The sequence below is a fragment of the Serinus canaria genome, chromosome 19 (assembly GCF_022539315.1).
Source record: "Serinus canaria isolate serCan28SL12 chromosome 19, serCan2020, whole genome shotgun sequence".
Classification (NCBI taxonomy): Eukaryota; Metazoa; Chordata; class Aves; order Passeriformes; family Fringillidae; genus Serinus; species Serinus canaria.
Window position 1 is genome coordinate 25687 of NC_066332.1, and position 27976 is coordinate 53662.

The 27976-nt window shown below is 41.5% G+C and overlaps 2 protein-coding genes across 4 annotated transcripts; both read left to right on the plus strand.

The window, feature by feature from the left end:
• The first annotated feature begins 1533 nt into the window (after positions 1 to 1533).
• Positions 1534 to 20019, plus strand: SMTNL2 (smoothelin like 2). 2 transcript variants are annotated; one of them, XM_030233369.2, is made up of 9 exons: positions 1534 to 2074; positions 7935 to 8025; positions 8740 to 8982; positions 9651 to 9719; positions 11244 to 11319; positions 13360 to 13530; positions 14097 to 14214; positions 15530 to 15681; positions 17616 to 20019. In XM_030233369.2, exons 1-9 carry the CDS (start codon positions 1670 to 1672, stop codon positions 17740 to 17742), a joined length of 1452 nt encoding a protein of 483 aa, XP_030089229.1. In that variant the 5' UTR covers positions 1534 to 1669; the 3' UTR covers positions 17743 to 20019. The 2 variants fall into 2 exon arrangements, with proteins under 2 accessions (XP_030089229.1, XP_030089230.1); XM_030233370.2 differs by lacking the exon at positions 9651 to 9719.
• A 934-nt stretch (positions 20020 to 20953) lies between these two features.
• On the plus strand, positions 20954 to 27749 carry TEKT1 (tektin 1). Of its 2 annotated transcripts, XM_018919583.2 has the most exons (9): positions 20954 to 21079; positions 21208 to 21349; positions 23209 to 23452; positions 23825 to 23990; positions 24200 to 24328; positions 24746 to 24889; positions 26106 to 26328; positions 26915 to 27111; positions 27382 to 27749. In XM_018919583.2, the coding sequence occupies exons 3-9, from the start codon at positions 23263 to 23265 to the stop codon at positions 27539 to 27541; spliced, it is 1209 nt and encodes a 402-aa protein (XP_018775128.1). In that variant the 5' UTR covers positions 20954 to 21079; positions 21208 to 21349; positions 23209 to 23262; the 3' UTR covers positions 27542 to 27749. The 2 variants fall into 2 exon arrangements, with proteins under 2 accessions (XP_018775128.1, XP_018775129.1); XM_018919584.2 differs by lacking the exon at positions 23825 to 23990 and having other exon boundaries at positions 23209 to 23360.
• The last annotated feature ends 227 nt before the right edge of the window (positions 27750 to 27976 follow it).

A 27976-nucleotide genomic window follows, 5' to 3' on the forward strand; every position in this document is an offset into this window, starting at 1 on the left:
CAGAGAGACAGACAGAAAGATGTACTTAATTTTTTTGTGAGATTAGGATGTACGTTAACTGTTGGTATCCTCACCTGTACTGTAAATTGCTCTAAAAGCATGAATGAGAGGCAGTTTTAAGAACACTGGCAGTTTGTGATTACTCTATGGTTGCTGAGTCTGTAAACAGCCAAACAATTTGATTTGCTTAGCTCTGCTAGACCTAGCTGAGAATAGGTTGGAAATTTTCTTTCAAAACACCTTTTGTCAGAAAACTAAAATGTCTACTAGATTATTGTTCTGTGAAAAAGTAGAAGTTTTCTTTAGCAACTAAAACAATTGTAAAAATGAAAATATTTACTAGAGAAGATTATTTTCCAAAGAATTACACTATTAGTACCATTAGCTAATAGCTATGAGCTGTCAACAGCAATAACCACACACACACACAAACACACACACACATATTGTTTTTAGATAAGGTTGCATATGTTAAGAAATTGCTTCTGAGCTAATGGTAATTAAATTGTTATTATTGTTTTAGAGTTTTACACATACTGACCAGGGCAGAATGCCAGCTTTCCCTGCACATTCCAGATTTACAGGCTTAGCTTCTTGCTGCTGCAAGTAGGCTACTATTGACAACTGTTAAATGGTACCAAAGAAGTTGTAGCTACCTGACATAAAGTGCTGACATGTATAGGCTACCCGATGATGCAAATTTGCTTAAAATATTTCTCAGATTCCCTTTTTTGTGAGGCTTTTTTGTCTTGTGCTGCAATTAAGAATACGCTTGAAAGGGTTCTGCATCGTGGCTCTGGTTAGCTTGACAGAAATGTGTCGCATCCACCATGCACACAGATTGCATCTGCTGGACGACGTGGCAGCTCAATACTAATGCCCACAGAATTGCAGCCTACTGTGGGAAACGTGGAAGTGTGACCATGCCGGTTACAAGTTTCTGCCCATGAAAGCGCAGAAATTTGGCAGTTTGTCTAAGGATGCATGTGCGTGCCTTTCCGTCTCTATGCTCTCAAAGACCGTTCTCTCCTCCCTTCTCATCCGTGTTCCCCGCTGAAGAGACAACCTGCTCACCCTTTGACATCGTCATCGTCCAAGCAACCCGGGGAAGACCTGGTACTAACGCCTCCTCCCCTCGCTCTGTCTCTCTCCGATTCCTTCCCGACCCACATCTCCCACATCTTCCTCGCCCCACACAGGCGCTGCCGCCCGATTCGAGCCGTCTCGCTCCCGCGGCCCCGCCCGCAGCCCATCGCGCCCGGCCCTCTCGGGCCCTCAAGTCCCCGGGCAGCTGTGAACGATTCCGTGGCCCCGCCCCTTCCCCTGCTTGTTCCACCATTACCTCCCGAAATTCCATCTCCCCCTTTGAAGGAGTGTACGCTGAGTGAGGCAGACCGGGCAGCCGCACCACCCGCGCCGCTCCTGTGCGGCGGCTGCCCCGGGCGCGGCGTGCGCCCCGCCGAGCCCCCTCGTCCCAGCTGAACGGGCCGTGCCCAGCGGCGCCGGGGGCCGGGCTTAGGGCTAGGCTAGGGGCCGCCGGGAGGCACGGGGAGGTCTCAAAGAGGAGGAGAGGCGGCGGCGCCGGGGCGGGAGACGGTCCGGCGTCTGCCGATAGCCGCTCTCGACCTTCCTGCGTCCCTGCCCGCGCAGCCTGCGGTGCGCGGACACCATGGCCGGCGAGATCGAGGATTTGAACAGTCGGGAGGCGCAGACTGTCTGCGACGGCCTGGAACGCTACGAGGACACGCTGCGGGGCGCCGTCCGGGAGATCCATGTGGACATCCAGCTGTTCAAGCAAGGAGTAGGCCGGCAGGTGGAGGAGGTGCTGCGCCTCGCCAGCCCCCTGGCACACGCTGTCTCTGAGCTGCAGCAGGAGAACCGGCGCCTCCGGGTACAGCTGGAGCGCCTGTCTCGGCAGGTGGAGGCCCTGGGCAGGTCGGCGGGGCTGCCGCAGGAGTGGGTGAACGAGGCGGCGGAGAGCCCTCAGGTCGTGGGGTCCGGCTCGCCGGCGCAAGGTTCGGCCGACGGCGCGTTCTCGGGTCATGCCAAGCTACCGGTCGCTGGCCGGAGCCAAGTAAGCGGCCAGGGAGACGACAGGAGGGAGGGCCAAGGGCATGAAGGGATGCTTCACGGGTGTTGCCAGGCTGCGTTGGCACGGGGTAATGTTTAGGTACACGGGGTTCCTCTTTTGCGGTGCGGGATCAGTGGTATTTTGGGAGGTGCTCTGAGAAATGGTCTTGGCTGTGATGCCATCTGGAGATCTACCTGATTATGGCCCTCTTTGGTCAGACTGGGATCTTGGTTAGAGTGGTAGCAACCTGTCAGTTCCCTGTGGCTAGAAATAAGAGGAGAGGGGGCACTCTAAGCTATCAGTGTACGTGTGTACTCGAATATTTTTGTATCCTTTTTGGACTGGATTCTGGGGGATCTGTGTACCAGCAATGCTGTTTGCCAGTTGGCAAGCTTGCAAAGGGGAATAGCTTAGCATTTAGCAGGCAGTGGTTTCCATTAGATAACATCCCACAGTGAGTTAGTTTTGCTGTCTAGCCGCTGTCCCTCACTGCTGCAGCTCATCCCTGAGAGGTTGACACAAGCTTTTGTGGTCTCCGTGACCTAAACTTGCACAAATGTAGTCATCCATCCCAGTGATAAAACTTTATGCAGTGTAATGGAGCACTGTAACTTGGTGCACAGAAATCCCAGTAGTGGAAACCTCATCTGTTACCGAGATGTTTTGTGTAATTCTTTTTCTGCGTCTGTCTCTGCGATAAGAATTGTGAGCTCCTGTGCCACCCTTGATGCCAGGAGAGCGCAACCAGTCAGTACACTGTGATTCGGTCACGTAAAACTGAGATACTAGAGACTTGGCTGTCACAGATGACAACCTGTTTCATGTCCTCTTGGTTAAGCCTGTCTTAAGAGGGTTTTAAGACTTGGGGCTTTAAAAAACTGGTCTGTGGTCTATCTAGGCTCGGGGTTAAAGAAGAAAAGCTTGAAAGTTAAATTTACTAGAATTGGTGGGAATGAGCAGAGTCTGTATTGCGTTCCAGCCCTCTTCATTCCTACTGACCTGTGAATGGGATCGTTGGGCTTCCTACCTCTGGGCAAATAGAAAGGTAAAACTGCTGTTAGATACATTCTAGCAACTGCTGCCTTTCCCCCATGTGACAAAGGTAAGCAGCATCCGTAGAACTTCCAGACTGCTTCCTTCTTGTTCTGCAGAGCTATCCACACTTGCTTGTATTGCAAGAAATTGAAATGAGTGACACAAAAGGGACAAGGATTGTGGTCCCTCACTCCATTTCACTCGCTCCATCGCCACGGTCTATGCTGTGGCGTGCACTTCACAGTATGTGAAAGTCTCGCATCAGTGTTATGGCCAATATCCAGCTTTAGGTATCGGTCTGCGTTAAAGCAAAGTATGACCTTTTGTTTGGGTGGGAACCTTCCTGCTTTGCTTCGGGAGTTCAAGGAAGATCACTTAAGTGCTGATCGTTCTTCAGTGCCCTCCCAACAATTTTGGTTGGAGAAGTTCCCAAGTTAGCAGAGCTGACCGAAAGGGAATTTCAGTACTGAGAAGTATGGGAGGTGTAGCTACAGCTATACATGCCAAATCTGTGCAGTGATAACATGAGTTTGTGGGTCAGGTTCTGATGTGGCTGCATGCAAATGGGGAAAGACCAAGCCTTGGTTGCTGGGACGGTTGCTTAGATTCTCTGTAATGAACACTGTTCCTTCAGTTGATTCCAATTTCTGGTTACATGACCGAAGCATTTGAAATAGAATACCATAAATGGCACTGTGTATGTTTTCAGATACACGAGCACCTATAATAAAGCTGGTGACGCTTCTAGTCTTAGTGAGTACTTCTATAATGCGAGACACGAGAAGCAAATAATACTGACCTGGAAATAGTAGCAAATCAAGATGTGCTCTGTTGCTCCTGAAAAGATTTATTGGTTGAGTTCCTTTTTACTGTGCAGTCGATGCAGCATTAATTAGATACCAGAGTTTCTGAGCATCTTTGGTACCTGAGCCATTATTTTCTAATATTGCTAGATTATTTTTCATGGTAATTTCATTTGGAAAAAAAGACGAATCCAGGGAATTCCAAGCACAGTTCAAGGACACAAATCTCCTTTTAATTCTAATCTGGGCGATTTCTGCTATGATGTCCTTGAAAGCTGATGTAGAGCAGTCTAAATGCTGGTTTTGGTGGAATTTTCATTGGCCATTAGCCGCTCTGATTTTGATACCAGACTTCAACTCAGCTCTCTGAACCACACCAGAGTCTTGAGAGCGGCTTTCACAAAGGTGGAAAATAGGGGATATTTGAAGAGGTAGTTTCAAAGATCTGGATCCTGGAGCCATACCTGCACTACTGAGCATTTACGAAGGAAGAGTTTTGATCTTTCTTTTGTTGGTCAGATTTTACATTTTGGCAAGAGCTTCATAACTTACGATATTTCCGTAGTTTTTGTGATTAAGCATGATGCCTTTGTTTAGAGGGGGGACTAAAAGTACTTTAAGGGTGTCCTGTTTTAAAACTGTCGGAAGAGTTTTTGTGTAACTTGGACAGACAGCTGCAGGGAATCTGCCTGCAGTGGTCAAAGAGATAGATAGCTGGCTATGACCACCTATGAAGGTCTGAACAAGTATTACTACCCATTGGGATCTCTCCCTGATGACCTGATGGCACCCAGCACTTAGGCAGTCTGTGAGTAACTGCATAAGACATGACTTGGGTCTATATAATGACCTAAGTATTTCCAGCAAAGATGGGCTGAGAGAGCTGGGTTTATTCAGCCCGGAGAAGAGAAGACTTCAGGGAAACCTCGTTGCAGCCTTCAGGTACTTTAGGGGGCTTACAAAAAGGAGGGTGAGGTGCTTGGTTTTGTGCGGGCAGATAGCAACAGGACAAGGGGCAATGGTTTTAAACCATTGAAAGAGGGCGGGTTTAGATTAGATGTTAGGAAGAAACCATTCACTCAAAGGGTGGTGAAGGGTGCCCAGGGAAGTTGTGGATGCCCCGTCCCTATCAGTCTTTGAGGCCAGGTTGGATGGGCTCCTGAGCAACCTGGTCTAATGCATGTCAAGGTCTTGAAATAAGATGATCTTTATGATGCCTTCCAATTCAAACTGTTCTATGCTTCTATCATGACAGGGAGAGTACATGATTAATAGAGCATTACATACTCTATTTCCAAACTATCTTAACTCCTGTGTTAATAAAGGAAGTCTGTTGGTTTCACTTCTTTATTATTCTCTTATACTTCCAGCAAGTGTCCTATTGGAATGGTGACATTTTGTGGTTGCCTTGATCCTTATCTAGATTATTTTTGTTGTTGTTTGTGTTAATTCACTGTGGCATGGCCACAGGCACCTGCTGAAGCTGCTAAGAGAGAACTGTTCCCTCCTATCCGTTTGTATCCAGTACTCCTATTGTTTTTCTTCAATGCAATAGCTTTTGTAATATGTTCATGGTTGAAAGCGTTTTCTTCACGTAGCCAGGTCAGTTACAGATGGAGAATACTTGTATTGTCTTGTTGGCAATGGCTTTCTAGTAGTAGAATTAAGGGGTAAATGTCGTACACTTCTTGCTGGTGTCTAGCTGGCTTGTTTCCATTTCCTCAAAATTTAATTGTTCCTAGTATCTGATATCTCAGTGATCTCTCTATATGCAAGGAACAGAGTGTGGAACTTTGCCATTGTGGCAGTCAGTGGCAATACTGCTGTTCATCAAAGTGAAGCAACAATTTCACCTATCATATTTAAGAATGGGATTTACTTCTCCTACATAAACAGCATTTCTAGAACCAGTGATTTGTATTGTGACCCTTGTGTTAGTTTTGGTGGTTTTATGAATGACATTGCATGACTGAAATCTGTCATTTGAGTGACAGTAATATCATTTGTGTCTGTCATTCTTCTAGAATTTGACCTCATTGCAGACAAAATCTTGAAGAGGCATAACAGACATGCGCCTTAGAAGTTCAGTGAGGAAATACCAATTTTTTTTTTTTTTTTTCCTAATCTTGTGAACTGGTGCTTATTTTTTCTGAAAACATTGAATTTTTACTACTGGCTTGCTATAACTGCAGCTTCCAGTTAAGGATCTCCAAAGGGTAACTTCCTTGCAGCAAAGGAGGAATTTCAGCAGCTCTATAACTATGGAAAGTGTTATCACCCTCCATTACACAGAGACCTCTGAACTACACAGAGATTAGCTCTACAAGCCAGCTTTGGATAAGGCATCCAAAATATTAGTGTAAACTTTCTTTTCTTCAGTTTCATCAGTTCTTCATCGTGTTGTTGTCACATGAGTTGTACAAATGTGTACTTATTATTAAGAACAGATACGTGTAGTTATCCCTCTGCTATTTATAATCTATGTAACCAGCACTGACAGAAGTAGTATTGCTAAACACGAGTTTGTCAGAAGCTTGGCATCTCCACAGTGACTTTCGAAAGTACTTCAGTCTGACACTACTAAATGCACATCAGAATCTGATCTCAGATCCTCCCACTGTTCTGTCAGCACATGGGCCTTCTTCCCCGTCCTCCAGCCTGCTATCAGTTTCTTCTTTGGCACTGTTAGCCAAACTGTAGCAGTCAAGTTTGCATGAAATAAGGTAACACAGCACTTGACATTGCATTAGAAAGACAGTTCAGTACGTAGAATGCTACGTGACCTTTGCAACAATCATGTCATTTGACGATTTTACTCTCCCACACCTCCCCAGCTTATAAAAGTAGATTCATGTTTACAGCCTACACAGGCATTCTTCACATTCAGGTCATAACGGCTGACATGAATGGCTAAACAGTTCTAACTGTGTATCATGGGTACATTCTAGGGAGCTGCATTAGCTATGCTTTACATTTCAGTTCTGGATTTGGGCAGTAATTGTTGACTGGGATCTCAATTGCACTAAATGCAGCAATAAAGGTTCTGAACCCCTGATTCTACGTGGCTTCTATAATTAGTATTTGTTTAATTTGTAATTTTCTCAATCCTGGCAGCTAGTGATAACGGAGTTTATTCATGCACAGTACCTTTTTCAAAAGTTTCAAAATAGGGGGTTTCTCCCAGAAATTAAAATATCTGGATATAACTACGCAATCTAAGAACGTGGACTGTGGGGGGGGGAGTGTCTCTCTACTACTTGTAGCTGCTGCTTCTTCTTGGAAACTTAACTGCAGTAATCATGTATCTGTGAAGCAGTTTCTTCTTCCTTTAGTTATGCAGCCAAAAATCACATAGTTCCTCACGGTTTAACACGCCCCTTCACACCCCCAAAAAACCCAGCCCAACCAGACAAAAAACCCAACCAATCAACCAATTTCCCCGTCCCCCACCCCCCCCCCAAATCCCCACAACCTCCTACTAAACCCGCAAAAGAGTTCCTGGCTGATTTTTCTGGAATTATATTGACAGCCATTATGAGGACAATTTATGCTTTTGCCAGAAAAAAGCTATCCTTACAGACGTAACAGATTATAAAATAGCTGTAGCGTCCTAGGATTGAATTTACTTTGTAAAGCCTGTACAATATGTTTTTATACGCTATTTACTTTCTGCAGCAAATAGAAGAAAATGCACAGCATTATACCATGCAATCTCAATTTCTTTACTGATACATCAAGTCTTCTGTTTATCACCATTGCAGTGGATGGTGATACCTTTATCTAACAAAAGATAACACCCCGTAGGTACTTGGGGTCCGTTAAGGACACGTGTGTGAAGATTGATTTGAGTTAGGCATTGCCAATGCTTCATTTGCAGGCTTGGCTTCTGGGGATAGGTGATTGTTCCTTTCTTATTTTGCGGTCACTGGCACGAGGAAGACCTGTTCTTGGCAGGTGTTTCTGGATATTCTCACTTTTGCTGCTGTTTGAAATTTAGCTGTCATGTCTGTTTTCTGTTCTGACAGAGTGTAGACCTGGATGACCACCAGAAACCTGAGTTTAGAAGAGTTTTTAGTTCTTCTGTCATTGAAAATGGGCATCGATCTTCGTCATCAGGTAGGAACAGGGCATGAAATGAAGCAGCACTGCTTGTAAAATACCTGATCCTGGCAGTCATAGAGCAGGACTCACATTTTGGAAGGGTTAGAATCTACTATAGTTTCAGGATGGATATTGTCCGGTGGCACCAGTACTTTATTTCATAACTAGGAGTTTAATTTCTAAGCTTTGGCTTTGCTGTTAAGCATGTTACTATGGTGTTTTATAAATTGGAAGCTACTAGTCCTGCATTAACTTGAGACACGAGCGATAAGACCTTCTATGGTGGGTGCCGTTGTAGTCTTGCATCCCAAAACATGTTGCAAGTCACCCATCTGCTTCTGTCATTCTTCAGTGGAGGAAGGACTTACCATCTCCGCTTAAGAGAGAATCATACGGTGCTTCATAAAACCACGAACAAAAATGCTGCTTCCTTAACGGCGGCAGGAGATTGCGAGTGAGGGCTGCACAGAGGAAGAGAAGCTTACCAAATGCAAATGCTAGTATATTAATGATCTGAAGGCATTGCTTCTGCTGAGATTCATGTAGAGTAACTGTGATCACTGCAAGGATCACTTGGGCTAGGCTTGTTTCTGCTATGTAAATGGTATAATGTTTCAAAGAGGAGGAAGTCCAATGACTTGTAAAATGAAGTTGTTGTATGAACATTGGTTTGTAGCTTTGTTACAAACTGCAAACAAATTTACTTCCTCTCTTTCATTTTTTATTCAGGTCAGGCAAAAGTCTCCCGTGAACTGACCTGTTTTCAGATGTCAGAATCTTCGTCCCCCGAAGCCCATGCCCCTGCAGTCACCTTACAGATGCCCCACCTTCCTGTTACTGCAGTAACCAGGACATCTGAGAAGTTTTCAGGAGAGAACATCTGTCCAACAGGAACAACAAATACATCTTCTTGCCTGCAGGGACAGGGCAAGAGCACAAATAAAATGGGAGTAAAATCTTCCAACCAGCCAGGTAAAAGAAAAAAAATAACTTGCTGGAGCTGCATCCTGTTTCCTTTCTTCAGCTGGTGCTATGAGTATTGTCCTGTGACCTAGTGGTCATTATGAAACCTTGCTTCTAAGGCTCTGTATCCCATTGTGGGACATTCCATTGTTGAATACTGTGAGTCCTAGCTGGAGCTTTCAGCTGTAATGTCACATCTGCAGAGAATTTTTGTGCCTAACGTAGCTGAGATTTTAGTGAAGCGTATCTTACAGCACAATTACTGAATTCAGTAAGTTACTGAATCACTTAAACATGCCCAGCTCTTCTCATGAAATTTGTGGACATTTTTAGTGCTTTAGGACTGGAGGTCCTGTGTGAAGTTAGGCAGATATTTGTCGAGCAGGTTCCAGTAGTCATTTGGAAGAAGGAATGACTGACAGCAGTCTGACACATATACACGTGTCAGTGATTGCAGAACCTTAGTTATATTGAAACTGAGTTTTTAAAAAAAAATTCACATGGAAGCCATTCATCCTTGGCTGTGACTTACAAATTGGACTATATATATGGGTCAGAAATTACAGAAGGAGACTGGGATGGGATTGCTAGCAAGAGATAGGGATTATTTGCAGATTATTCTTTCAATTTTTATCTTACTGAAACTAAAAATGTAGCAAATGCTTCCTTTGTCTTAGTTTGTGCTGATACAGTGAAGGACTGGAATTCAATTATAATGAAAACAATAGATTCATCTGTCACTGGAGGTGAGTGTTCCTATCTGCGTGCCCTTATGCAATAAAAATTGAGAGTGATTCTTGGCTCTTTGGGGGATTCAGAACTGAACATGTAGTCTTGACTTGTAGGTACACGGTAATACTAATGTTGCTAACAAGTATGTATGCAGACTCATAGAATCACGAACACTTGCTCTATTCCATCAGATTCTCAATCAGTTCAAAGTGAGGGGTACTTACCCCTCTTTACACAGTGATGTGCGTGTGTACCGTTAGGCAATCTCTGCAGTGGAAACCATAGGTGCCAGAAAAGTGAGGCAGGCAGACAGCTTGAGCAGTGAAGATTTCAGCTGATCAAGTGAAAACTGTGACTGCACACAAGGCAGTTGGAAAGTGGTGTGCCCACCCACATATACTGAAGTAAATTACTTTGGGCGAGATAAAAGTAAGGTGTCTCCTTTGTAATATAATGTGGCAAAGGACAAAATGCTTTAAGGATTTCTGATTTCAGTTGAAACAGATGAGTTGAGCTCTCTCCAAAGTACCTCTGATTGCTGTCACCAAGTTGTTACTGTCTGCACAATGTACTGGCATTTCACAGTGGTCTCAAGTGTTAGTTTATATAGCAGAATAGGTAGCCCTTCTGGAATAAGGATTACATTCCTTCTCATCTCAAAACATCTGAGATTGGCATAAATATCTGGCAACTGTTAGTGGTCACAAATTTGTCACACCTGTATGCTGGCATCTACCAGTGTGTTTTACATGAGAAGTGTTGTTGATCTGGATCACTTCTGTAAGAAGAAGGGAGAATTCTGCATTTTCAGAGAGTAAGACAGTGATCAGGTTGGACTGCTTCTAGGATGGCAGTCCTTTGTGTATAGAAGGAGCTTTCAAGAAATTAGTTGCTGGTTTGTGCAACAAGTTTTGGCTTTCGTACGTTAAAACTGGGCAAGACACTCCACTGTTTTGCAACTATAGAGCATAGCTGGAGTCCAGAGCTGAGCCCTAAGAGGCAAAGCACATAAGGTAGAACCTCAGAGGTGGAGGGAGTAAGATGCAAAGTTGATTTTAAGCCACATTTGCAACTTCAAGTCTGTTCTGCTTTACAAACTAAAATGTTTTCCTGGTAGAAATGAGATCATTTAAATTATGTGCTCAATTACATTAAACTCCCCAGGGCTTGTCTGCTAGAATGACTTTTGCAAGTGCCGCTTTTTCCTTTAACTGAAATGTCAGTGGCAGTGTGCCCTCCTCTGAGGGCCTGAAGTGATCTGACCTTCCAACTGCATTTTTATCAAAGAAATCCTCTCAGAGTTCTTTCTGGTATGCCTACACTACCCTTGCTGCAGTTTTACAGAGGAATTGAACTGCTGGGGAAAATCTTTCCCCAGCCTGTTTGCTCATATGGAAGTCAGAGGCCTGCAGCTTTACAGTGTGGTGAGTAAAAATCAATGCGTGTCTATCCATCAGGAAAGCACATGAGGAAAGTTTCTATTTGAAAGCACATGAGGAAAGTTTCTGCACTAATGCATCTTTTCTTTTTTTATGTAGAGAATGCTACTTCTGTCACCAAGCCTCTCTCAACTGTGAACTACGGGCTGCGTAGTGGAGCCAAAAGTGGTGACAGGTATGCATTTTTTGTTACATTTTGTTAGGCCCTTGTGGTCAATGTAGTCTCAAGGGACAGGTGTTCTGCTGACTTGGAAAACAGATGAGTCCCAGATGCTGTTTTAAGCATTGGGTATAGAATTGTACATTAATCTACTTGCCCCATAATCTCTTACATTAACATAGGTAGTTCATTTAATGTATGTATGTACATACATTAAATTACATTAATGTATGTAATGTATGTGCTATGTCCGTCAACATGTAAATGGGCATATTCCTCTTAACCACACTTCTACTTTCAGCAAGTTAACCAATCAATGTCAATGACGACTGGAATAATCACACTATCTGTACTAAAACCATCCTAGTGATGTACTGTATGTAGTAATTTTTATTCAACACAGCAGTGCTTATATACGTACCCTGAATGCTCTCAGGTGAAGCATACCAGGTTATTTTTTGATTGTACTTCTCATGGGAAATCAGCAACCTGCTGTAGATATCATGCTATATGTCTAGTTTGAGGATCACCCGTTCCCCCTAAACCCCCTGCATGACTTGCTCTTTTGTGCCTCTGATTCCTATATCAGGGCTGTATCCTGATTAATCCTCACACCTTTCTTTTCTCAAGGCATCTAGTAGGCTATACATCAACATCACGCCTGTGATTACAGCTTTGGATAGCCTTAGCACATTTGGCTCCTTTTTTGGTGGGGGGTTCTTCAGGCTTCTTCAGGCTGCCCCACGAGTGCACCAAAGAACAAATGAGTCACTGGTGCTATATTTTCAGCGTGTTAAAGGCTGTGAGCTTTCCTCTGGGCTAAGTGGAACGGAGATGAGAAAGGACAAAATTTTACAGAGCACTTTGAAGTAGACCTAACTGTGGATTTCCACATTGTTTTAGTCTTAATCAGTAAGATTATCAGTGCTCGATAGTGGTGGATTTTTGTTAGGAGGAGGAAGTTGTTAGATCCTTTGAAAACAGTTTTAAATATATCAATCTGTGTTGAAATTAGTACTTTGGGTATATTTTTGGAAACCAACATATGATTACCAGCAAATATCCTTAGTTTGGCTAGCCTAGACTTTAATTTGTAGATAAATGCCTTGCTGAGGACTACTACACATTCATTATTGACTCAAGAGTTGCAGTTGCTTAGTAGAGAATTACATGGTATCACAATTATTCCTGGCATATCCAGACATGCTTAGCATGCAAAATATCCATCAAGAAAAGAATTGGAGAGAAGAAAGTTTAAATCTCTTAAATTAAGCTTGTATCTACCTTGAAAACAATCCCAAATTAGGCATTACATTTCCTCTGAGTTAGTTCCAGCATCAGCACTTCAGTATTTGAGTCATGATACGCTGGGCACCCTAGAACTTGGTGTCATGTCTGACCTGACCTCCATCTGTACCAGATGGAGGTGACACTGATGTCATTGTTCTTTGCCTGTTTCCCGATCTCTGTGATATGGAATAATTCAAAATGCAATGTTTGGCTTGCTTCATTAATGCCAATGAAGCAGTATATGGCTCAAACAAACACAAATTAGAATATCAATCACATATACAGCTTGCAGTCAGGAAAGCAACACTTGCAGAAGGTCAGAATTCTGTGTGCTACAAGTAGAAATTTCGAAAGTACTTCCTGATTTATTCTTCAAGTTTCAGTTTAAAAATGTCACAGCCTCCAAGAACCCTGAAGTTGGAAATCGATGGGATTTAGTGCTCCTGTGTGGCCACAGCTTTTTTTTTTTGTCTTATTTTTTTACTTGAAGGTTTTTAATTGTTGTTCTGCTCAGTGCTACAAATTGCTTGTAGCTTGTCCAGCTGTGTCTTATTTGTAACAGTACCTTAGGGGCTTCAATACTTTAGTGCTGTTGTGTGTCAATAATTTTACTTTTATTAACATTGCTTTTGACTTATGCAGGTCCTCTTGAAGTGGATCTTTTGGAAGGTTTAGCGACAACAGTTGAACCTTCATGCTTGCCTTTGCCACTGCAGAGAGTTACTATTTCGTTTACCACATACTTTTCACGTTATGTTTCTCCAGTGCCATTGACAGTTACCGTGAGGTGACCCCCAGCTCTCACTCACCTCCTCCTACTGTGCATCGCCAAGTTGAAAGGAGGCGAGAATTGGTGCGGTCTCAGACGCTGCCACGGACTACAGGAACGCAGGCCAGGAAAGCGCTTTTTGAAAAACTTGAACGGGATGACGGAAAGTACGTCTCAGTCCTTGTCTCCAGAATAGTTTGTTAATGGGAAACTAATTTGTCAGTTATTACCAGCAGAGTACAGCTAGGTGGGAGAACTCTCTCCATGTAGTATTTGGAGCTAAGGGACAATATGAGGCCCTTAAAGTTTCACTGACTTACAGACCAAGCCTTGGAAATTCACAGCTACAGAATCCTCTGACTTTGGAGTTGTTCAGCTGAAGCAGCAGGTTCCCTTTTATCAGGGAAGAGTTCTGTGAAAGGTGCCTTCTCCATCATTATAGGAGACTACAAATACAGTGACTTTCTGTTGCCACTCATTAAGGATCAAAATATGGACACTTCTTGATGGGAGTATGATTTAAAGAAAAGAGGGCTTGGAATTGGAATTCTGGCTTTTGTTTAACAAAAACTAAGTTTTTCTTGCAGGACCAACAAGTCGAGGTTTCAGCAAAATGTTTCTCAAATATCACCTGGACAGGGGCTGACCTGAGCAAAGTTGTTTACATGTTCCTGACAAATAGGTTTAAGTTTTTCTAGAATGTAATTTAATCTGGTCTCTGTTAATTTTCCAGAGGAAAAGGAGAATCCAGAGCTAAGCTGAAGAGGTCGCTGAGTTTTGGGGTTGCCAGCGCTAGCAGCATTAAACAAATTCTCTTAGACTGGTGTCGCTCTAAAACCATAGGATACAAGGTAAAGATATGCTAGTATTTCCATCTCTCTCTTTTTTGTTTCAAGATAATTTGCCGAATTCTGTGCTCAGAGGATGAATGTAAAATATGCTAGAGAATGAGTTAACTTCCTCAAGGTCATCAATTTTTGTGTGGGTAACATGAATACGGTTTGCGTAGGCAGCAATTCAAGACTGTCAGTGACTGCATGAATGAGATTTTGTATGTCTATTAAGGCAATGTTTTAGTTTTTCTAAAAGCCGACCTTTTTGTGCTTATGGATGAAAACTTCAGTATACACTCAGACTTTTTTTTCTTAGTTCCAGGCTGTAATTTTTTATTCACATTATACCTGACAAGTTCTGAATACATGGAGACTATGGCCATTTTGCTACATGCAGACCCAAGTCTCTCTTAGTATTCAACAAATGAATTTGTAATAAATGGTTGAGTTTGAATCATACTGTGAGAATTTTTATGAGGTAGCATCAGTGTCACTATGAGAATACAGCAGTTGAGATTTTACTCGTTTCACCTGGCCTTAAACTGCAACTGTCAAAGAAATACAGAAATTTTTTTCTAGGGATTTTTTGGCATGTGTTTAGTATGTTTTTCAACATTACTAAATGTGCATAATTATTGCTAAAGTGTAGATTATAGTATAAATAAGCAGAACTAATTAAAATTACGGTTAATTGCTTATCAGAAAAGCTGGGGCTTGAATTTTATATGATGTGAAAGCAGCATGAGACAAGAGCACAAATATCTTTCTTTTCACTCTGGCACTTGAAAGTAACAATAAGAATTTGTATTGAGAATCAGGTTGTGCAGTAGGCATGATTTTTCTTATATTTCTACCTTATCTGTGTGTAAACAGATACTGAATTGGGCAAAGCAAGCAAGCATAGCCTTTATCTAATGTTATTCACAAAATGAACTGTTCTTAAATTTTAAATCTTCCATAGGGTGATTATGGTAATACATAAGCAGTGTCCTTAGTTTCCACAGATACTGAGCTGGTGCATCTGGCCTGCTCCAGTGCTCACTGATGTTGATGAGATTCTTCACAGTAATTTCAGTGGGCTTTGGATCAGGGACCTTGACTATGCGTCTGCTTTGCATCTGGATATTTCAGGCAAAGAGCTTTTATTGCTTTTTAGTGCCATTTTTTTCCCAGAATGTCAACAATGAAATAGACAGACAAAGATGGGAAGAAAAAATAAAGCTTGTGCTTTTGCTGGTGGGAAAGAATGATAGAAAACTGCATTGAACAAAAGCAGCTGCTCTTATTTGTTCCCTGTGCTGCATTAACATGTGTATTTTTTTCATCATGACAGCACATTGATCTCCAGAACTTCTCCTCAAGCTGGAATGATGGGATGGCATTCTGTGCTCTTGTGCATTCTTTCTTTCCTGAAGCTTTTGATTATAATAAGCTTGACCCAGCTAACCGCAAGCAGAACTTTGAGCTGGCCTTCGCAACGGCTGAGTGAGTACATTAGCGCTCTGTGAAGTGCTTCCAGTTCAAGTCTAATGCACCTGAGCAGCAGTGAAGAGTTTCATTATTACTCTTTTTGATTCTCTATTGATGCCTTGGGAAGCTACCTAGAACAGAGGCTAGACAGTGTTAAAGGAATAAAGTAGGTATTTAGTAAAAAGGCCTTCAAAGGATACACCTTGGACAGTACAAGAGCCTGGCCAAGGCTACACCAGAGATGGATGATGGATCACACGTTTTCACACTTTTGTAAGTTTTGGTCCATTTACGTATTGGTGTTAATTGTCCAATTACACCTTCAGATTATGAAGCCACATCCTCCCAGATTGCTCTCCTCAGTTCGCTGCTGTTTATACTCTTTGGGCCTGAAGCTGCAACAGTGTTCTTGGTTCTCAGGCTGGGAGAGGATTGTTTTGTCTGACTAAACTGTGAGGAGAACTTACTAACACTTTATATGAAGTTCAGACTTATGTACTAATGCAGTACAGAATCTGGATAATACGAAAGCTAAAACTTAAGGCATCAGCCATACTAGCTTGCATGTATCATGCAAAAAAAGATAATAAAGCTCTGCAGAGAGAATGCATAGAATATGTGGGAGACTTCGTCTCTAACTGTACCTTGTTTTGCTTGAAAAAGAACAAAGGTTGAATTCAGTGTAAGTACAGATCAAGGCTGAGAGCTTCTCAGTATCTCAGACAGGTAACTGCATTTCTGAAAACAAGCACAGCTAATACCCTCCGTCACATGATTCTTATTATCCAGATTCTTTTTTATGCTGTATAGCAGGTAATTAAATGCTAACTTATTTGTTAAAGTCATTATGAACCTGCCAGTCAGAGATAGTAACATTTTTGAGCTGATATCAACATGCTTCTTAGGGTAAGACCTCTCCATGTGGTATGCAGCTGGGTTTGGTACACTTTTTCCAAATGATAACAGGCAGCAGGAACACATGGCTAATGAGGTAACTTAACTGGATTTGCCATTGCCCATTCAGAAAAAAAATTTTCACATTATTTGACATAATGTTGTTTCTCCTTATTACAGGCTCTAGCAAAGGAATTGATTTGGGAAATACAAGTATTTTTATAAGTACACATATATGTATATATAAAAATTTTTTGTTGCTTGTCAGCAAGTTGAAGGAGATTCTGTGATACTTTTAGGTGGTTGATCTCTAAAAAACTACCTACAACTCTCAAAGGAAAGCTGCAGTGTTCTTCTACCTCAGTTTATATAAGAGAACAAAAGATACCATAAACACAACACTAAGAAACATTAGGTGAGAAAAAATTACTGAAATTACTATTCATAGCTATGATTGCCTTTAAAGTGATTTATTTGAGTGTCAGTAAAGGCTATTTTCTCAGCTATTGCTGTTTACCCCAGTACTAGCTAGGCTGATAAAATTGATCCCTGCCCTTTTGGTTTTTCATCTTAAGCCTCTGCAGGTCTGTTCTTTTCTGCTGGGCCAGATCACTCACATCTTGAAGATATGGAGGTGGTAGAGAACAATTCACAGTCACATGGGCCTTCATCAGCACATCTCATCTCCTGAGCTTTTCCATTCTTTTGGAACTCCCTATATATTAACCAAGAACTGAGACATGGGAAGAGTACTGTGAGATTGGGCTACATGCTACAGATATAAAGAATGTGAATGATAGTGAAAAAAGCACCACCCCTCCCGGGCTTTAGATCAGATCCCAGTATAAAGCAAGAGACAGAAAGAACAGGAATATTCTGTAGTCATAAAAATAACAATGTCCAGCCTGACCCTGCTCAATTCATTGTGAAATGAAATGCTGCCAGTAAACCTCAGGATTTCTTAGATGTTTCAAAGGTGCTCAGAGCATCAAATGAATCCTGGGAAGCAGTTATATAACTCTTGATTTGTTGTATCTGTTTTATTGTTAATACAGGAAAATGGCTCACTGTGACCGTCTGATAGAAGTGGAAGACATGATGGTGATGGGTCACAAGCCAGATCCCATGTGCGTCTTCACCTACGTCCAGTCTCTGTACAGTCATCTACGATGTTTTGAATAAAACCACCTATACCTCTCCAGCCAGAAGGGTCAAGTACAGCATGCTAATAGGAAGACTGACATTTTGCAAGTGGAACACAGTATTATTTCTTGCTTTGTACTGTCCCTTTGCTTACATTCAGCTGTGTAGCTGGCTGACTGAAGTATTGCTGAGCAGTGCCCTGAAGTGTTGATCACAATCACCATGTCAGTAATATGGAAATAGGTTTGAAAAAGACAAAAAGACATTGGCAAAAGCAAGTATTGTCAGTGCTAGTAGTAGATTGGATTTTTAGGATTTTTATGTTTAAAGATCGCAGGAAGCAAATGTACTTCTCCTGTCTGTACGGTTAGGGACAGTTTTATGCAGTGATTCTGCTATGAAGATGTTCCATCTTAAAATGCAGGTAAAACTCCAGAAGATAGCACCTTCAGTTTCACTTCTCTGTTGAACATAGTATAAAAGAAATAGCAGATGGACAAGGAACATTCTGTTTAGCAAATAATGACCTAGAGTACTCAACCATTAGGGCAATCATGCCTCTCCTCCAACCCTACTCCTCCACTCTAGCATACACACAGAGATCAAACAGGCATTGTTTTGTTCTCTTAAATCATAAAGAGAGCATAACCTCTTGTGTGATGAGTGTGGTGACAGATTACTATGTTACATAATGGCATTTGTCTGTAATGGTCAAATCTAATAGTATTTGCTGAGAGGGTTGCTAATGCCTCTACTGGCAGTCCTGGATTAATTTCTTGATAAGACTAGCAACAGCTGGGACTCCTCTTTGTCTAAGATTGTGTGCTTGCATGGTTTACGATTGCTGGAAAGGTAGGAGCTAGCAAGGTACAAAATCCTTGGAACAGTTGTAATAGAAACGAGCCTGTAATGTCCTTTTAACTGGACTCAGGGGGAAAGCAGCTCTTCAGTGTGGACAAGAGTGAACTCTTTACAACTTGTTCAGTACAGATGCTGATTCTGAGGCAAATGAACAATACACGAAAAATATATATGAAAGATGTGGGAGTTTTGAAATAATTTCAAAAGCCTTGCACTAGTTTCAGTTTTCAGTTAAATTACTATTAAAACCACAGTACAGTTAGATTATTCCAGATTTACTGGACTGAAAAAAGCCTTCTAAAATTATTTCTTCCCTAAGAACAGGCTCATAGAAAGAAAAAAACTGAAAGCCACAAATCATCTGCTCATGCTAGAGAATGTTTTTTAACCTGCCCTTGTGCTTTTTGTAGATATTTAGAAAGATTAATTTGGTTCTGTATTGATGACCATTTATAATAAAATATGTCAAGCATTCTTCAGATTTATTGCATCTTTTTAGAATGATGTGATAGATAACTAAGTAAAATCAGTGAAAACAACACAGAGCTTTTACTTTAAAGATTTTTGTTCCAGTCATGGTTCTGTGTGCTCTGAATTTCACTTAAAAAAGTACATAAGTTCAACTCCATTTGAAATACGATTTTACTTCAGTCTCCCTTTCTAGTCTAATTTACTTAAAAACCATGAATGGAGCAACTGCTTTGTTAGCATATAAATGCCATTGCCTTCAGTTTTTTACTTTGTCTTGAATGACTATAATTCTGAGAAGTGTGTGCTTATAACTCTACTAAATGCGCTGTAAGGATAAACACATTGTACTTATGTTTTGGAGGAGTTTTGGTTAAGCATGAGGAGAAATCTGTCCAAAACTGGCACACACAATACACCTATTTACATTCTTACAGTAGACTACTTTTTATTGAGTAGCAGAGCCAAGGTCCATCATAACTACCACAAGAGGGGCAATACTGGCTTAATTTATCGCATTCCTTCACAGTCTGAGGTCATAGATTATTTTACTGAATGATGTGAGTGCTGAAGACGCAGGTAAGTGCCTGGCCAATTTAGGCCTAATAGCATATTATATAAAGGAACTTTTAAACTGTAAAATTATTGCTTATTCAACAGGTTGAATCTACATGCTTTCTGTAATTTAGCTTTTTAGTTTCTGCAGCTATCCACAAGGTATTTGTACAGGTTTTCTAAAGTCTTCCCACTTCAGAGAGGTGCTCGTAAAGATATCTGGGACTTACCAGCCACCTGTTGGCAGGAAAGTTGAAGACTGTAAGCTGAGTTGATCTATTGATGGTTTGTGTATAAGGGTTTAGGGAGATAGTGCTATAGAATACTTTTAGAAAAACTTACAGCTTTGTGCTTTAAGAGGTCTGCTCTGTATGAATAACCTCAACTGTTTGATTGTATGATTAAATTGAAATTAAAGTATATAATGTAAGCCCCCAATTGATTTTTCAGTATTTTTATTTTTTAAAAAATGCAGAGCATGTGTGTATATATATGACAGTGTGTTTATCATGAATGATAAAAGAACAATCTGTTAAGTTGGCGTAGTATATATTTTACGCAATTGGCTGTTTCTTAACTCTTCTAATGTTTCTGTATTCTATCTAAAAGTATATTTACGGTTGTTTATTGACAACTTGATCCTCCTTTTAAAGGCTAAGTCAGTTTGCTCTGTGCAATATTTTCAAAATAATGTTAGCAGAGACATCATCTACTTTTTAAGACTGCTGAAAGGCTGCCGAAAGCTCTCTGATGAGGTTTCTGGAGGCTGAACAGCCCCAGCCCTCTCAGACTTTCTTCTTGGATTATTTTGGACTCTAGTGGAACACCAATGTTCAGACCTATTACGTTAGTCTGCTTTGTGATTTCAGCAACATTGAAAGAAAGCAGTTGATGATGCTGCAGTGTGAGCTCAACCTAGAGAACACTCCTACTTCAACACAGTGGCAGCAGTTCTGCTGATTGATTCTCGGACAAATAAGACTATTTATGGTATTTTTCATGCACCCAACAAAGAATATGGCAACATACTTAATTTAGATCTAGTCTCAATAATGCTGGTTGGTTAGACTCCTCCACAGAAAACATGAGACATTTCCAGACTGAGGACTTGGCCATTTCACAAATAGTGACCCTATTTTCCACATCCAGACAAAATTCACAATGTGAGGAACTGCTCCTTCGTAAAATACTTTTTAAAGGCATTGCGATGGAACGTGGTAAGCAAGCTGGTGTTAACCTTACCGCTACTGCTGTGCAGAAGAGGATTTCCTTTCGCATCCGGCCGTAATTGGGCGCTTAGAGGGGGTGTGGAAAGGCGACGCGGGTGTCGGCGCAGCGGGCGGTGCCTCCGCCGCTCTCCCCGCCCGCGGCTGTTCGTTAGCGCGGGGCTCGGCGCGCGGCGGGCGCGCGCTGGGACCGTCCGGTGCGCGCAGCCCCGGCCGCCGTGGAGCCGTTTTCTAGCCCTGTGAGTCGGTAGAGGAAACCATCTGAGGTAAAACTAAAGCTTTCTTTTGTCGTAAAGTTCATATTGCAGGGTCGGTTGTAAATTTCACATTAACAGTTTGAAAGGAATTGTCTTTTACGGTAGCTGACATTGATGAATGGATTTGTGGTTTGTAGCTTTAATTTGTGACAGTGTCGCTACAATCTGGGGCAGGACAGCATGAGATACTGGGTTTTCAGAACAAACCGGCGTGAAGTCCCACTGGTCCCACAATAACGTCGTGGAAAACCACCGCTGCGAGTTTCCTCAGTTTTCAAGGTGACTGAGCACGTTTTCAGAAACATGATATTATCTCTGCTCAACTTCCTTTCGAGTAATGCTTCTTTATCATTTTGTGATCTTTTGGAACATTGTCGGGTTTCACTCTGAGAAACTCTGCTCTATCTAAACTACAGCAGAGCTATACGAAGGGGACACAATTGTACCGTCTGATGTCAAGCTCTTTATTTCCTTCATCTCTTCTGTCTGGCTCCCGGAATATTTTCTCCCAGGAAAGAATATTGTTGACATAAAGATAGAGCATGCTGTTGAGGATATTTTATGACTGACATTTTAAGTAGCTGGATACTTAATACGCCTCTCATTTGTTTCACAATCTTTATGCATTTCTACAACAAATCAATTGAGAATTACTGTCCACAGCTCTGGGAACTATGAAAAAAATAATGTACAGCGAACACGTGGGGTTTTTCCCGATAAATCTTAACAGGAAGTGGGTGAAATGAAGAGCCACGGACTTGTGTGCGCTGTGCCTCCTCCACCCGGTGCCACAGCACCAAGGTGCTAACAGAGGTAGCTGCTGTAGTTCCCACAGCAGCCAGTTTGTTTGCCTTCCGTGCAGTTCGAGACGCTTCCTGCAGTATTTAGTCGCACATTTAAAAAGAACCTGTGCTGCTGCTGAGGAGGCTGAGAGACCCTTGAGGGGTCTCAGAGGCTGAAAGACCCTTCCTAGGGAAGGGGAACTGAGGACGTGGCACTTTGCCAGGCTTTGAACTTCAGAGCAGTTCAGTCGAGGGTTAAGGTCAGTCGAGAGGTGAGTGAGGGCGAAGGGAGTTAAGGGTAGCTGTGCTGAATGGCACAGCTGTGTGTTGCTGCGAAGTTGTGTGCATTTGGGCTCAGGAACTGTCTCAGGAACACTGGATGAGCATACCGCAATAGGAAAATTTATAATCAAACTACTTTGTGCAAATTCGGGACATTGGTTTCACCCTCCACTAAACAAGTGTCCTCAGTATGCTTTGTTCTTCTTTAATCCTTTCTGGACTTTCCCACTTCCTCATTTGCCTGCTGAATTTTTTCCTTCAGCTTTTCGTGTCTGGTTTTGATTTGGAGTTTGGTGTTTTGTTTTGTCAGTTGTGTGGTTGTAGTTTTTTTTATTGAGGTTGGGTTTCTTTGTGCTTTTTTTTTGGGGGGGGGGGGTTGTTTTGTTTTGAGTTTATTTTTTGTTTAGGTTTTTTTCATAATCATCATTAGAAAAAAAATCACCTAATCAAGCATTGGAACAGCCTGCCTGGGAAGTGGTGGAATTCTCATCCCTGGATGTATTCAGAAAGCATGTGAATTTAGAACTTGAGGATATGGTTTAGTGGTGAACACAACTATGCTGCATTAACAGTTGGACTCAATGATCTTAGAGGTCTTTTCCAACACTAATAATTCTGTGGTTACATTTAGTTTTACAGTCTAGATTTTATCCATTTCTCCAACCATATTATTGAAAGGTATTTGCTTTGCAACCTTTGTGAGGCTATTTATCTTTTATATTTGTTCACTTTTTCTTTTGTTTTCTGTGATTGCTTGTTTAGTAATTCCATCTTTCTCCACAGGTCTCCTTTCTCTTCTCCTTCCTATTGCATAGTCCATCTTTTCCCATCAGATCCACTTCTCTCCTCCTAATTGCCACTCACAAATTCTTCTGTTTCTTCATTCTCCCACTCCAAACACATCAGCACATTCTTCCCTACTCAAAGACTTGGGGAGCACTGAGCAAAAAAATCTTTTTTTCATATCAGTGTCATTTTGCAGGGAAAAAGAACAAAATATTTCTCATCCTTATAGACCTGTCTTCTCCCCTTCTTGCTTTGGCAAGCCAAATATAATGCTATTTCTGTTTTCAGGTTCGATATTCCAAGAACTGACCTGCATTATATCAAGAAACTTTCCAAATAGCAATGGCCAGATTGTTGCAAGATCCATCTAAACTTCATCCCTCAGAATGGTACACTGCAAACAAGATGCAGCGTGCCAGTACAGAGTCCCAGAAATCCAGGTCAGAATGCATGATAGCTGAGAGTTGGAGGCTGGTGGATGAAATAGAAAAGACAACTCAAAAAACCCAAAGTGATGTCAACAAGAAATTAGGTAATCCCATGTCTTCTGCAAGGGTCAAAATGTGTTATTTGAGCTATATGTTCAAGAAGGACTTAACAAATTAGTTGATAATGAATAGGCGTATATGTCAATGCCATGCTTGTTATATCATGAAAAAATCAAAAATATTTTATAAAATATTTTGAGGCAGACTCTTTATTTTTATAACAAAACACACAAAAAGCTCTCTTAACCAAAGCTCCTGACACAGGGTTGCTAAACTGTTTCCACACAGCCCACAGCACTACAGGCACTCCACTATAGAATACCTCCATTTTTAGCCATACCTAAGACCTGAGCTGCAGTCCCCTTGCTCATAAAATGGGCTCACATTAATACATGTTTGTTATTTTGATTCTACAGAACAGAGACGAGAAGAGATAAAATTCTGGAAGCAAGAATTAGATAACAAGCTAGAACAAATTGTTCACGAGACAGAGATTTTGTTGACTTTCAAGAACAGGCTGGAGAGAGCTTTGGAGGGTTGCAAAGAGCCCCTTGTCATTGCCCAAAAGTGTCTCCTGTACAGGTGAGCATTCAAGGAGACAAAAAAAGTCTAGATAATGAATCTTTAATAAATAAGAAAAAACACTGCAAACTAAAGGCCCACCCCTCTTTACAGTGAAGTCACAATCTGATTTAGGTGTTACAGCACTGAGGAGAGTGGAACTTTATCATCTTCTGTTTGATGCAGGCATTTGAACAATGTGGCTGATGGTTTTTCCTTTTTTCATGTAGGCAGAGGCGAGTTGGGATTGACTTGGTGCATGATGAAGTGGAACAGGAACTGCTGAAGGAAGTTGAAGTCCTCCAGGGGATTATTGCTTTACTTGGACGTACTTTGGAACAAACAAATGAGCAAATCAGGTGCAGAGGCAGAGAGCGTAACAGAACACTAATTAGATGAAAGTTAAGACAGCTGTAATACTGAGAAGTTGTCAGGCTGAGCACAGGTCCTAAGTTATCTTCAATGCTAAACACTAACAGGAGGTCAGTCCTAATTCATACCACTCAATCAGTGGTGTTGAGAGGTTCTGCATGTAGAATACAAAGTACTTGCACTTGATCCTTGGTCTTCTCCTGATCCAGTCCTGTGCCTTTAATTTCAATGAGAATTGTTCCATCAATTTATAGAAAGGCAGCTTTGTGACTTGACAACTAAGAGTTCTTACACAACGATTTCTGTAACAGCATTTTAATTACCTAATGCATGTATGCATGCATATTAAGGACACCTGTGAATGCCTACACTTGGTCTTAGAGTTTGGTTGTTTTTTCTCCTAGACGAAATCGTTCAGCAAAATATGACCTGGACATGGATCTGAAGGACAAATTCACAGCTTTGACGATTGATGATTACTGTGCTAGCTTGACAAACGACACTCCTCATATTATATATGCTGATAATGCAATGAAACTAAAAGGAAAGTAAGTGGTTCTTTACTTCAACAAACATATGATAATTATACAGATAATATGGGCTGTCCCAGTAACAGCAAGATTAGTTTTGTGTAAAACAGGCTTTATCTTTTTGCCGTCTAATTGTTTCTTATACTTCTGTCCATCACTTCTGTATCTGTGTAATATGTCCGTGAAATAAGCCACAATAATTGTGTTCCCAGTGAACTGCAGCTTTTTAAAAAGTTTTTTAAGCTCACAGTTAGCTAGGGAAGAATTTCACATATTGCTTAAACACAGAATAGATTTACTGATCTTAACTTCTTTCCTTTCCCAGGGTTTCCCAGTGGGGAGAATGCTGTACTGGGACCCATGAGGTGTCAAGCCAGTTTCTGACTCAGACATTAAGCTGTCAAATGTGCCCATTCTGCATGGGTTAGTTAGTGTGAAAGGTTTTAACGCAAAAATAGCTACCACAGAAAAATGGGCTGAAAAGAGGAACTATACTGAGAAAGCAGTGTGTGCAGGAGCCTCATAAAGTCACTGCTGCTATGTAACAGCTGGCAAACTTGCAACACCAAGAGGCTGACAGCCCTTGCTGCCAGCGCTTACAGCAGCTTATGTAACTCAGACCACACCCAGGATGGTGTTGCCTGCTATGTGCAAATGACAATTACAACTTTATATATTCGCCCTATGAAACAAGGAATGAACCCTCTGAAGAAGGGTTTTCAAACAGCCGCCTGCAAGCCAAAGCTGCAGAAGCGTAACCCTCTAATTCTTGGGATACTTTTGGGGCTGGGCTTCTCAGCTATTGTTTCAGGCAGGTACTGTAAGTGTCGTATAGGTAAACTCTGTGAGAGAATAAGTGACTATGTTGTGTAAATAGTTGCCTGCTATTAATAGTAACAGCTTTATTAATGAAAGATGTTCTAAGAAATATTGATTATTATGTGTGTTTCCCGCCATGTTAACTTATAAGTTCCCCAGGGGAAAGTAACAGCAAGGCTGCTCTATGACTCTAGCAGATTTGTTTTCATCGGACTCTCATCTACTTCATTACAAAATTATTGTAACAGAGTCTTCCTTTTGTATCTGTAGCACTCCCTAGACATATGGCACTTACTGGGACATGCAGTTAAAAGTGCTGCTTTGTTCTTGATTTTGTGGCACAATTACAGATTTATGAAGTCATAGAGGGCCTGCTGCTGCCTGTTGGTGACCTCTCATTTTGATTCCCTTTCAGTTTTGTTAGCCCTGAGGACTGGTTAGATTTCTCAAACATAAATGTTGAAAAGGCTGACAAGCAGCGAAACAATTCTTTGGCACTGAAGGCACTTATCGATGGCATCCTCTCACAGATAGCAAATGACATGCGCAAGCAATGTGAGATGGTGAATAATGCTTTTAGAAATAGGGTGAAGGAAGTCAAGGATGCCAAGCACAAGCTAGAGACACTTCTTGCAATGGTAAGTCATTGGGGACAGTCAGTAAAAAAGTGGAAACACAGGGATTGGGTTATCTACCGGTTTACCCAGAACAGTGGCTTGCACTTATCCGCCACATTTTCCTTTTTGTTCCCTTCTCCATAAAAGTAATTTTAGATTTTCTTCTTAGCTCTGTGTGTTCCACCAAAGAGACAAATTTCTGGAGTCACTCATTCAATCTAAATGTTGCTGTAGCCATCAGTAAAGACAGGATTTTCCTTGTGATTTTTCGTGCATGAGGCTCCTATAGCTTTTTCAGGATTGTGATGTAAGAGCCTGATAATTGATAACAGCAGGGTCAATGTGATCAAAATTTGACACATGAAAACTGAGTATTAATATAAAAAAATATTAATTGCTGAGCACAAATTTCTGGGTTCACCCAAAACAGTGTAATCTGCTTTCCAATGAAGGAATCATACTCCTGGCTAAGCTTTGCAAAATATTGTTTGATGAAATAACAACATAGTGAGTGTTACTGTGATTGTTACAACTACTAAAGATGACTGTGATGGTTTCACACATTGTAAGAGGCAGTGTGCAGAATTTCATTGTTGGATTTGTTAAGGTGATGGATGAGACTGCCTCACAGGAGAAGAACATTGCAGCCTTAAAGAAAGCAATTGCTGATAAGGAAGCACCTGTAAAAGTGGCTCAAACCCGCTTGGAAGCGAGGAACCATCGCCCCAATGTGGAACTGTGCTATGACACAGTGCACAGCAGCCTGATGAGTGAAGTTCAAGAGATCACGAAAAATATTCAAAGGCAAGTGGAAATGAAGCAAGAGGAAAATCTGTGGTATTGGCTAATTAAATGTGTTAGCATAACAATGGGTCCCAACTATTCTCCCTGAAAAGTTGGGAATTGCTTTTCTCTTAAGGGCAGGACACTTTAAGGGAAGTTAATGGATATTGTCTTTGTGAATCCCTTTCCATCTTTCTTGTTCTTGCTCAGAATTCCTAACCCTTATGAGAAAAAAAAAAACACCCTACCCATGTGTTTTCAACTAATGCCTGCCTCTATTTTCCCTGTTAGATTAAAGGATGCATTGGCACAGGCTCAGACAGAGCTGAAAGGCCTGAGCCGCCGACAGCTTTCCTTGGAGGAAGAGATCAAGGTCAAGGAGAACACACTGTATATTGATGAAGTGCTGTGCATGCAAATGAGAGAGTCTGTTTGCATAAACAGTTACTGAAGTCATTATACTGGGAGACTATGCTCCAAAGAACCAGTTCCTGCTGAAATTTTATTTGCAAGCTTCCAAATTTATTGGCTTGACTCAATGCTGTCTAGTTGCACAAGGTAATTAAAACAGACCTAGTACTTACAGCTATCTGCTTCTGAACTATCTATGCTCTAAAATGTTTGATGAAATCTTCCACTTGGCAATAAAATTCAGAATAATGAGAAATGCCATTTCTTCCATGTTTCATGTGTAACCAATGATAACTTTTGCCATTGAAAGGTGTCAAAAGGCAACTATGTGGAAGCCAGAGCAGGAGTGTCCTCATAAATCACTTATTGGACAGCTGGGCAAGTGGGAGGGATGTCTCTCAGGACTGGCCATGCAATGTTTTGTTTTTATCTTAGCATCTGCTGCTAAGAATAGACAGTATGGCCAACTTAACAG